The sequence below is a fragment of the Urocampus carinirostris genome, chromosome 7, assembly GCF_059441175.1.
Source record: "Urocampus carinirostris isolate Australia breed hairy pipefish chromosome 7, RoL_Ucar_1.0, whole genome shotgun sequence".
Lineage (NCBI taxonomy): Eukaryota > Metazoa > Chordata > Actinopteri > Syngnathiformes > Syngnathidae > Urocampus > Urocampus carinirostris.
Window position 1 is genome coordinate 14520034 of NC_142355.1, and position 12571 is coordinate 14532604.

The following is a 12571-nucleotide window of genomic DNA, read 5'->3' on the forward strand; positions in this document are numbered from 1 at the left end:
ATCCTCACAGCTCAAATATACCACACTGGGTTTTCCGACGCTATAAACAACATTTGAGTCCACAGTCCAACAGAACTCATATGAAGGTGTCACCAAATTTATGGAGAGTTTTGTAGCCTTGGTCAGGTATCAAAATTGAGAGGAATCTGATGTACTGTGCGTGTTGCTTTGACTTACAAAATGTATTAATTGGGATTTGGTGAAATGTCATGTGTCAGCATTCACACAAAGAAAGTGGACAGGTTAATGTCCTGCTGTGAAGCCTTCTGGTACCAAGGTTAGAACCATGACCCTTTATTGTTGGGATTTATACTTAGCATTAAATATGGATGCCGGTGTTGTTTTGTTTCTGACTCTGAAGGTTCTGGGCTTCAACCGGTTATGATTTTTTTTTCTGTTCCTTTGACATATCCCGGTTATAACCTGGGCTTGGTGCCATAATACACCTCACTCAAAAATGTCGTGTCTTGCCTGCAAGTAATGAATATCAGAGCTACTGGATTCGATCCAGGAATGAGGGATGTTCTGACGGCTCAGCTGGGACAAATGTCTGTTTACAGTTACGTATAAGCCATTTTTGGGGTGTGGGGAACACAAATCAAGGAAACCACTTAGCATTAAATTACCATATAAAATAAAATCCCATGCATGGCCTGGTGTTTTTTTTAAAAAAGAATGTTTCTTTAGACATTTTATGTGACACGCTGTCACCGTCCTAAAATCCATTTCAGGTCAAGAAGTACTAATAGAAAACTATATTATGTTTTCAGCATTTTCTTGTATCACAGAATGATAATAATAATAACAACAACAACAAGTTAGAGTCAAGATTACTGAACAACAAAATAAAGTAAACTCTACACTAAGATAAGTACTACAGTTTGCGAGGTTCATGGCTATCCAGATTAACCATAACTGACACCTTGCAATAATTCAGATTGGACATTACATTTATAAGGATTCAAAATTACAAATTAAATCACTGAAAATTATTCTGAAATAATTGAAGCAAATAAAAACACTAAAATAGAAAGCATCTTCTCAATTCTATGCAATGGGAAGTCATTCAAATAATATGTGACAAGTAAAGTAAAAGCCTTATTGGCCTGTGTATACATTTGCTTTCCCCTCCTAAGTCATCGGACAAACATCTGTTTTCAGTTTCTCATTCTAATGTATGTAAAAAAACAAAAAACAAACAGGAAACAACTTTTATTTAAAAAAAAAAAATCATATTAAAAAAAGGAATAATGAACACAATCTGATATTCCATTGGCAGTTTGTATGGGTACTTGAATTCCTTAAAAATGCTTGAATTTAACTGGTGTGTTTTCAAGTCTTGGAAGGCGATTCAATTTTAGGTGAAGTGCTTGGAAATGCTTGCAATTGTTGCCATGTTTCTCAACAAGTCTGCTTTGAAATGACAGTGACACTGCTCTCTGGCAGCTTCACTTTGCCATTGCATTACTTCCCTCGTGATATACGGCAGCTAGCATTAGTTTGTATGGCATTGTCCCATGAAACATCATCCACCCTTATTTTTTGCGCCTAAGAGGGCTGGTGTATGCTACACCTAAACAAAGCACTATGAAATGTGTATTAGTGCAAGGATTACTAATCAATAATCAATTTATAATGGGCCATGCAAATAAATTAAGGTAGTGTTTTCCAGTGCTATGTACTGTATATATATATATATTTATAAAATCTGTCATTCATTGTTTATTGCAATTCCCTTTCCACCTTATTATTTCAACTACATACACTCAATACCCTTCAACGTCGCCAAAATTACAGTGTAGTTCATTTAGATCGACAAGTATGTCCACACAATTGTATTCAACAATTTTGAAGGCTAAACATCTGTTAACAATTCTAAAAGATTTACGTGTTGGAATTGGCCTCAATCATCAATAAACGTGTGTTGGCGGTGTTTAAAGTTGTAAGTGTAACTCTTTTAAGAGTTAAAGACCAGCAATTTATATGGATAAAATTTTGTCGAAACAATATCATTCAACCCCTGACAATTGCAGCCTGAATACTTCGAGTCTTCTTTTATTATCGACAAAAACACGGCCAGTAGCACAGGGGCCAAATACGCAAAGCTGTAACGCGACCTTCGGGCTTGCCATTGTTCGACTATGACAGAACACTGCTTACGATGTCTATTTATATATGTCTGTGATTCTAAGAAATAGATGCTAGTGGTATGACGCTGCCCCAACACAGTAGAAGATGTAGCAAAAATGAAACGATCTCGATGAAAGGGATGGCGGGCCTTTTTAATTTTCCATTATTGTTGGAATTGAAAAACAGATGTTTTTCCTTGTCAGTTTCCCTAAGAGATTTCACATTTTCCCCCTTGGTGGCCAAATCGTCAGCTGTCTTCTGGCGTTAGTCAGGAGTGAGGCCATTATCACGTGATATTAAGAAAGACTAAAAACACAAAGCAATTGAGAGTAGAGTCCGATATATACAGGGAGTGCAGAATTATTAGGCAAATGAGTATTTTGACCACATCATCCTCTTTATGCATGTTGTCTTACTCCAAGCTGTATAGGCTCGAAAGCCTACTACCAATTAAGCATATCAGGTGATGTGCATCTCTGTAATGAGAAGGGGTGTGGTCTAATGACATCAACACCCTATATCAGGTGTGCATAATTATTAGGCAACTTCCTTTCCTTTGGCAAAATGGGTCAGAAGAGGGACTTGACAGGCTCTGAAAAGTCAAAAATAGTGAGGTATCTTGCAGAGGGATGCAGCACTCTTAAAATTGCCAAGCTTCTGAAGCGTGATCATCGAACAATCAAGCGTTACATTCAAAATAGTCAACAGGGTCGCAAGAAGCGTGTAGAAAAACCAAGGCGCAAAATAACTGCCCGTGAACTGAGAAAAGTCAAGCGTACAGCTGCCAAGATGCCACTTGCCACCAGTTTTGCCATATTTCAGAGCTGCAACATCACTGGAGTGCCCAAAAGCACAAGGTGTGCAATACTCAGAGACATGGCCAAGGTAAGAAAGGCTGAAAAACGACCACCACTGAACAAGACACACAAGCTGAAGCGTCAAGACTGGGCCAAGAAAAATCTCAAGACGGATTTTTCTAAGGTTTTATGGAGTGATGAAATGAGAGTGAGTCTTGATGGGCCAGATGGATGGGCCCTTGGCTGGATCGGTAAAGGGCAGAGAGCTCCAGTCCGCCTCAGACGCCAGCAAGGTGGAGATGGGGTACTGGTATGGGCTGGTATCATCAAAGATGAGCTTGTGGGGCCTTTTCGGGTTGAGGATGGACTCAAGCTCAACTCCCAGTCCTACTGCCAGTTTCTGGAAGACACCTTCTTCAAGCAGTGGTACAGGAAGAAGTCCGCATCCTTCAAGAAAAACATGATTTTCATGCAGGACAACGCTCCATCACACGCATCCAAGTACTTCACAGCGTGGCTGGCAAGAAAGGGTCTAAAAGAAGAAAAACTAATGACATGGCCTCCTTGTTCACCTGATCTGAACCCCATAGAGAACCTGTGGTCCCTCATCAAATGTGAGATTTACAAGGAGGGAAAACAGTACACCTCTCTGAACAGTGTCTGGGAGGCTGTGGTTGCTGCTGCACGCAATGTTGATTGTGAACAGATCAAAGCACTGACAGAATCCATGGATGGCAGGCTTTTGAGTGTCCTTGTAAAGAAAGGTGGCTATATTGGTCACTGATTTGTTTTTGTTTTGTTTTTGAATGTCAGAAATGTATATTTGTCAATGTTGAGCTGTTATATTGGTTTCCCTGATGAAAATAAATAATTGAAATGGGTATACATTTGTTTTTTGTTAAGTTGCCTAATAATTATGCACAGTAATAGTCACCTGCACACACAGATATCCTCCTAAAATAGCTAAAACTAAAAAAGCCCCACTCCAACTTCCAAAATATTCAGCTTTGATATTAATGAGACTTTTGGGTTCATTAAGAACATGGTTGTTGTTCAATAATAAAATTAATCCTCAAAAATACAACTTGCCTAATAATTCTGCACTCCCTGTACAGTATGCTCCCCCTTATGTGATGGAATTTAGTATCTTTGTATCTTTTAAATGTGTACTTGATAGCTGACTCCAACCTCAACTACATCAACCTTCCTCTATGAGCAAACTTTTGTATGTTCAGATCATGGTTACAGTAAGCGTGGTAACCCACAATCAGAGGTGGGTAGAAACGGAGTATATTTACTCTGTTACATTTACTTGACTACGTTTTGGGAAATGTAGTTCCAGGAGTATTTTTAAATCCCTTTGATTTTACTTTTACTTGAGTAAATTAGTGAATATAAAACAGTACTTTTACTCTGCTATATTGGGAATCATTAGAGTTGTTACTTTGTTAATGAAAAAAATCGCTCCACATTAGTGCACGTCTGTCTGTCTCCGCTAAGGCACATTTCTTCTGACCCAGAACTGCGCCAGGCTTTACCTTGTTTAACCAATCAAACGTAGCAACCTTGTCACGTGACCATATTCATCTTTAGCAGGGGGAAAGCTGTTTACATATGAAACAGATCGAAAATGTCATTTAACAACACCGACTTTGAAAACACAGAAGAGGAGGAGCACCCCTGGCCTCACATCAAAAGCACGTTCCTCTCAAAAAGGGGTTTTTAAGGGTTATTGATCTATCTTCGTTATTCATTATCCATTATCCGTTATCGGTCAGTTCATAATACGCTACAAGGCCTAGGAGCCGGGACACTTACTCTCAGCCAAAAGGCCAAGCTAAGGTCCTAGCCCTAAAGCCTTGCTGCGATCATTGCGAATGCACCGTTCCCGGAGGTACTGCAATACCGGGCCGATGCGTGGAGTGGACAGAGCAAGCTCATATTGCGATTACCGTGATTTCTACATGTAAGGTATGTTTCTCTCAAAAAGGGTGCGAAACAGCAGCTACACTATGCAATGTCTCCTTTGTTCGAGTTCATGGGCTATCTTGTTGTTCTGCTTGGAGAGACAGTTAAGTATTGGGGCTTTATATATGCTACTCGGTGCTACATGTGCTACATTTATTTATTTGATTTTTAGTATTTTTATTTTATTGTGTACTAAATCACTTAAATATATTAAATGCTTATTCTAATCAACTTTAAAATTAAATGTATTATTTGTTGATTGGATGGACTTTGATAACTTGATGATCTGATTGGTTGTTTTAAAAAAGAAACAATAAATCCAACGTTGCTAGTTACTCAGTACTTTGTTGAGGAGTTTTTTACTTTTACTCAAGAAAGTATTTGGATGATTACTTTTACTTAAGTAAAATTATTCTGAAATAAAAGTACTTACCCATCTCTGCCCACAATTTCTTTTTTCACATTTGCATAAAATTCCATTTGGGAGGAGATTTTGCCTTAAGCTGAAACCAAGCGATGCTAGAGATTTTGCATTTGGTACTTGTTATGAAAACACATTGTCGGCAAATATCCTGCTGCATTCTGCATACATGGACGCCTTATCCGAAGAACATATTTTTCTGAAGGGGAAGGTAAAAAAAAACGACATTTGCACACTGCTGAGGCTTCACCTCACCCAATTTGATCTCCACCCCATAAATGTTCCCGGAATAGCCTTTTTTTCAGCCAGGGGGGCCGAAATTGAATTTTGTGGGTAAAGTGGAAGGCGGGGTTATAAAATCACACCTCGCAACGCGTGATGTGAGACTGCAGATGACAGACATATCACAACACCCCCATGTGTTTGGCTAAATGAGGGATGAGGCAGACGTGGAGGATAATTGGCTGTTTTGTCTTCCTATATACCATAACTACTATGAATATTTAATTAAACACAAGACTTTTTACTTTGTTTTCATCAAAACATGTCGGATGATTACATAAATATTATTATTTTTACCCGACACATACTGTACATTATCGCTCTCTAAAATTCCGTAATGAGGTACGGAAAAACATCATATTCTAACGTGAACATATTGGTAACTAGGGACGCTGAAACCCATGGGGGTTCTATACTGGTTGAGCATGGACCACACATCAGACCCGCAAATGGTTACATGAATAGAGCAATGGATTTAATTGATATTCCTATGCAGTGAGATACATTTGGCAGGCATTGTGGAATAGGTATCGATCAAATGTTTAGTATTCAGGTTTTAAGTCAAATAATGTAATCACTATGAATTCATTCACGTTAGCACGATAGGTTCAATAAAAAAATCCATCCAGAATTATGTATTATTACCCAGACTGTTGTACTGTATACGTGTAGCCGTTTTAGTCTATAGCTCAATCTTAACTTTTAACCTGACACAATTTCAACTTTTCTCATTATGCTCTGGCCGTAGCGCAATTTAACTCCCCCCATCTGGAATTGTGCACCTAATGAGGTAAATGAATAATCGGCACACACTTGTACACAATCGTGCACGCTCTCAGGCACGCAAGCACACGTGTGTGCTTCGATTGAGAAAGAATGAAACAGCTACTCTGGGCTCAGCGAGACTTAATTACCTGCCGTCTGGAGAGGAGTGCATGCAAATGCATTGTGTTTGCACATTATTCCCACACGTCACAATCAATACAGTCAATTTACATTTCATTCACTCAATGCCCTTATTAAAGTTTTAAACTGAGAGGAATAAAAAACTATATGACCCTATGGAGGCTTGCGTACGTGCCAAAATTAATAATTCCTTAAGCGTCTTGAATAGAAAGTTAAACGTAGGGTGCGTCACTCAATGTGTCTTTAAAAAAAGTTGAAAGTTAAACAGTGTCCTAGACGCATTATTTTTGCTGGGGACGCATAGTGTCAAATCAACGTGCGTCCCCGGAACGCAACTTTTTTGACACAAAATTGTCATTATTACCTGATTAATTTTTTTTTTTAACAAAGATTTACCGCACTCCAAACTTTTCGTCAGGCAGATCCACCATTGTTGTTTTGGTCTCGCTGTTCAAGTTTTCGTCTGCGCGCCGATCTCGGCAAATGAGATCTCGTTGCGTCGAGATTACGTCATTGTTGTGGTGGTTGTCGTCGGGTGAAGGTGAAGGTGAAGGTTAAGTATGCCTCAGAAAAAACAGTATTACGTGAAAATCAACACAAAACCGGTAATTTCTTCAGTGTCAGTAATAAGTCGAAACATAATGCAGAAAGTGATAATTCCGGCACAAAAAAACTTTCGGAAGATCGTGGAGGCAAGGAAAACACTTGTGTTGAAGCAAACGATTCGACGAAAGAAAATAAACAAAATAATAATCCTAGCAAGAAAAGGACTCTTCTGCCAAAATGGACTAAATTATATTTCTGGTTACGCGATGAGGAGGATTATAATGGAGGCTACATGTTCTGTGATGTGTGTACCCAGCGTGATAAAAACACTGGATTGCATAAATTACTTCGCAATACGAACTTTCAGAAAAGCACCTTGGATCGGCACAACGACAGTCAAAACCACAAATTAGCTATGGAAATTCCGTTGCTGCAGGAAGAGGGAGGCAAGTATGAACGGATACACAATATTGTGAACCGAAAAATCTGAAGTGATAACTGCTTTGTATTACGAAATTAACTGTAATAATTAAAACTGAATGAAAATATAGATTAATATAATAATTTCAGCAATATTATTTTATATAATGTACAATATTGTTGTGAACTGAAAAATCTTGAAGTGATAACTGATTTGTATTACCAATAAACTGTGATGATTAAAACTGAATGAATATATAGATTTATATTATATATTTGTCGCCAATTTACAATTTCAACCTCGATAACACAACATTTTGGGGACCCATAGATCTCTGTTGGGACCCATAGACCAATAGTCCGCGGGACCCATCACTTTTCAGAGGTAAAATGAACACTGGTTAAATATGTTCTCTTAAGTATGTGTTAACCATGTCCAAATGATTTCAAAGAGCCCTTATGCTTATGCTGTCACAGTTTTTCAAAATGGATAGAAAAGTGGTTGAATTTTGGGTAAATTGTAAATGCTTGATATTGTTGCCATGTTCTGCTAAAATATGATGTCGACACTGCTCTCTGGTGGCTTCTCTTTGCCATTGCATTTGTTCTTCTCGTGATTAACTGCAGTTTGCATTAGTTTGTATGGCGTTGTCCTCTCAAGCATCATCATTGGTGCACGCTAGAGGGCAGGTACATGCTACGCCTAAACACGGCACTATAAAATGGGTATTGGTGCAAGGACTATTTATCAATTTTTGCTATCTATGTCATGCAAAAAATTAAGGTAGCGTACCCCACTGGTAAATTGTAATGGGAAGAACTTCCTGCAACTGAAAATGTAAGCTACATATTACTTTCCTTTTTATCCAACACCTATGTGGGGAGAGATTTTTCTAAAAAATAACCAGACTCATTTAACTGTTTCAATATGACCTTTTGATTGACACATCTTTGGACCATATTGAGCCAGTAGTAACTAAATCAAATGATGATTGACACATTGGTTAGCCAATGAAATCTGAAAAGAACAATAAGCAGAAATTCTCTATGTATTCAAATTAGACCCTAAAACGCGCAGGTGTGCACACTCATTGATTAAATTCATGAAAAAGAAGTCAAACATTTACAACTCTTTCAAAACGTCTACAAAATTGTTCAAAATAAAATACACAGTTGCCTTTTTTATACCTTTAAACGTGTCTCCAAATGGCCACTTTTGCAAATGCCTAGACCTACTATTGTAATGCCCCCAATAGCAGGTAGTTGCCTTGCTATCGCTTGGTTAGTATGTAAAAGGGAAAAGTGTGAAGCACATTGTAAAGCGCTTTGGGAGGTCTTCATTGACTTGAAAAGCTCTATATGAATGCAGAGCATTTACTTATACTAAAAACGTCCATAATCTTCAAACGTTTCAAGAACAGCGTTCAGTTTCTTTTAGTAATCATCTCGAACTTTGTTTCCATGGCAAAACCAATAGCAAGCCATTATATAATGCCAACCAATAGCAGAGATGCGTCTTGAGAGACATACTGTATTAGGTACGCAACTCACTCAATCATGCGCTGAAACACTGCAACATGTTTTGGACACACATTTGTTGTTGATATGGAGGTCAATATTCCATAACAGGGGCCGGAAAAAAACATTTTATCAAACATACTCGCGTGAACATATTGTATTCCAGAGATACTGTAATGCAGTGGTCTAATTTAATATTTCAAAGGCTTTTAATACAGCCCTTATTAAAGAACTCCAGAAGCATACTTAATAAAGCTTCAGGTAGAACTTGAATAACACAGGGTTTACCATAATCCGTACTGTCAGGCAAACAAAGAAAATGTGCAAATGTATTTCCTCAGCGGAGGTAACAAGAGATAAGAATTACAATGAGGAAGAAGTGAAAAAGAGGGAGGAAGGATTGGAGTCAGAGGCTGATCCAGTTGGGGGGCACCCAGTGTTGCATCCCCTCCATCCATCATTGTGAGTGCTGCCTGGCTCTGGGCTGTCCAAGTGCTGTGTCACTGCATCCATATTGCCTGTTGCCTCCCACAACACACACTATCAATCAGAATCTATCACTCGCCTATCGCACATACACAGGTTACAGGTTACTTCTAGGTAGAAATAAACAAGTTCGTTTTTGTCAGCATTTACTGTGAATATCTACGTAGGTCTTCAAACCCTGACAAACAGGCTCGGATACAGCTTCTTCCCCAGGGCCATCACCACCCTAAACAAACGCACAAAAATGTTAAAACATATATTGCCAATTATTTGGGTTTTTTTTGCTTTTTTGTTGTTGCAATTTCACAAAACTGTGAAAATATATACCTTGTGACTTATTTTGTGTTTTTTAATAGTTGCTGCTAAATGTTATTGCACTTCTTTTTATTGTACTGTTAATACAATGCACCATTCCTTTTCATTGCATTATTATTCTAACTTAAGCACGACTTTGTAATTTTTTTTTTGCCTATTCATTTTGATTTTTCCTCTTCAAAGTCTTCATTACATGGTTTACCCTGGAGTGGTATGTCTAATCTTGTTGCATACAATTTTTAATGACAATAAAGATAACTTAATTCAATTCGTTGTCAAAATTTTCACTTGTTTTACATGGTGGTTATAGATGTACGTAGTATAAAAGCTCAATAATTGTGATTACCCCACTGTCCGTTTTTTCTAACTTTTTACGTGAGACCACCACCTAAAGCTTGTGTCACTATTGCAGCCTCCTCCAAGCTCATAATGATGAACATGCAATTACGGGCATGTCTTAGATGCACTTGAATACACTCTTCTTTTGTCAACTTTTTGGGGGTTTGTGTTGCGTTTGGACTATCCTGGAAGCAGGCCTCATTTGTATTTCACAATTTTCATGCTACACTTACAAATAGGAATTTAAAGAAGCGGGAGAAGGGCATGAAATCACACTCCACATCCCCACCACCCCTCTGTCCTCCTATCCCTCCTACCTAATGTGTTCTGCACCAGACAGCTTAGCTAAAAGTAAGATAATTGCAGATAGGCAGGGTGAAAAATAAAGCATAAGTGTCATGATTACTGATGCATATCTCCTGTGCCCGCTCCTTTGGCTCCAACTGCCTCTGACTCTGATTGGCTCCCTGTCCCTATTTGAATCCACTCCTATCTGTCCCCTTTTGTCAGTCCGTCTGCGAATCTGTTTTACACGGCAAGCCCTTTTTCGACCCTGACTCCCGCCTGTCCTGTGTTTTGCTCCTATTTGTCTCTCGCTACAACCTGTTTTGATCTTGACTACGTCTGCTCTCCCGTCCCGAATTACGATCCGTTTTTTGATCCCGACCACGTCTTGACCTCCCTGTCCCGGCTAACTACCAGTTTTCCGCCCCTGACACCGCCATCGCTCGCTACGGAAGATCCACTTCTGTGTTCGGATCACAAGCCAAGTACTAGAGCGAGCACTGGATCGTCGGCGCACCCCTTACTCGTTCCTTCAATAAAACTTGGTAAATGTTACGCGAGTGGGTCCTGTTTCCGTACTGGGCCTGACAGTACGGACTGACCACAAAATGGACCCAGCGAACGCTCACACAAGCGCGGATTGGGGGAGAGCTGGTAACTCCTCCGCACTGCAGCAGTTGCACCGCCCCACTGTTTGAGCATAAGTAACATATGAACCACTTTGACCATAGGTAACGATAACGGCATTGTAACAACAGAAAAATAAATAGTCTGATTACCCCATTACCGAAAAATGAAACACCATCACCTAACGGCGGTATTTATAACGATGTTATAACTTACACTGCTCTTGAATGATACCGTAAGAGACAGGCATACCGGAATATCTTGTGCCATTTGCTCGCTAGCAACTTCTGCATGTTTTGCTTGTGAGGAAAGACTCATGTCATTGTGCTTCTAAAGTTGAAGCACCTATAATTAAACCTTTCCCTACCTATTTCCTTTTTGCCTTTGTGTAAGTTAACCCCAGGCTGATTTATAGTCCAGAAATTTGATCCATCCATACATTATCCATTTATCGGGGGCAGGCTCGCAAAATACACTACACTCTTGACACTAAAATGGATAGCAAACTTGCTAACATGTTAACCTCTGTTTTTTTGTAATGACTCGGGGGAAAGGGTTTTCATTGAAAAGCCCATGAAAGTCTTGTACATCCTCATTTTATCTACTTTATTTATTGCTCTTAACCACAATTTCCTCTAGATTTATTTCTCTTCATATTGGCAATGGTGGCTGAATTGGTATGACTTTTCTCCGTATTCGTGTTTGTTTCACATTCGGATTCTAAGATGATTAAAATAAGAACTGGAGTTGAGCATTTCCGTTAAGGTTTTTTATTTCTGAATATTCTGGACACAAATGAGGAACAGAAGACTGATACTTAATTCAAACATCCACTGTCTAAATGGCTAAATATAACTTTTATACTAGGAGGATTGCTATTAAAAAACAAAACATAATTTAAGAGGTAGTGGAAACATCCCCTCTTCACACTAGCCCGTTGTCTAGAATGAAGCGCATTTATCGTGACTAAATATGTGAGTTATACATTACTGAAATAATGAAACTGTGATTAATGAATAAACTTACGATCATGACTATATATGCAGTGGCACATTTCAATGTTACAAAATGACACAGGTACATAAACTCTCTTTGTTATTAATTACAAATATTTGCATTAAGACAATCTGTGTTTTGTTTTAAGCGACCATTGTGCTGAACGAGTTGAACTGGACAGAGGCCCTGGAGGATGTGTTCAAGAAAAACAGAGAGGACGATCCTACGCTGCTTTGGCAGGTTTTTGGAAGCGCGACTGGTCTGGCCCGATACTACCCAGGTAGGACAATTACGGTTGAGATCCGTCTTAAAACATGGTAAAATGGTAGCGAGAGAGGATGGTGGACATAGAATGTGACCTAAACGCTTTCGTCAGAGGGGCAAAAACCTAACCGATTACCAATTTCCCAGTCTTTTGGGTCAAGTCTAAAATGTTCCTATTAAGACTATTTTTGGTGTGTAGTTTACAGTGTTGGGTACATTACTGAAATACAATAATTAATTACTACTACTAGTTACTTGCCTTAAAAAAGAA

The 12571-nt window shown here is 38.8% G+C and overlaps 1 protein-coding gene across 3 annotated transcripts in view; it reads left to right on the forward strand.

Annotated features, from left to right (window-relative positions):
* Positions 1 to 12571, forward strand: part of cacna2d1 (calcium voltage-gated channel auxiliary subunit alpha2delta 1) — a 160976-nt gene that overhangs the window by 65880 nt on the left and 82525 nt on the right. For all 3 annotated transcript variants that reach the window (XM_088339834.1, XM_088339835.1, XM_088339836.1), the window contains exon 7: positions 12185 to 12316. In XM_088339834.1, coding sequence (XP_088195960.1) covers positions 12185 to 12316 — 132 coding nt within the window. The remainder of the gene's footprint in view (positions 1 to 12184; positions 12317 to 12571) is intronic.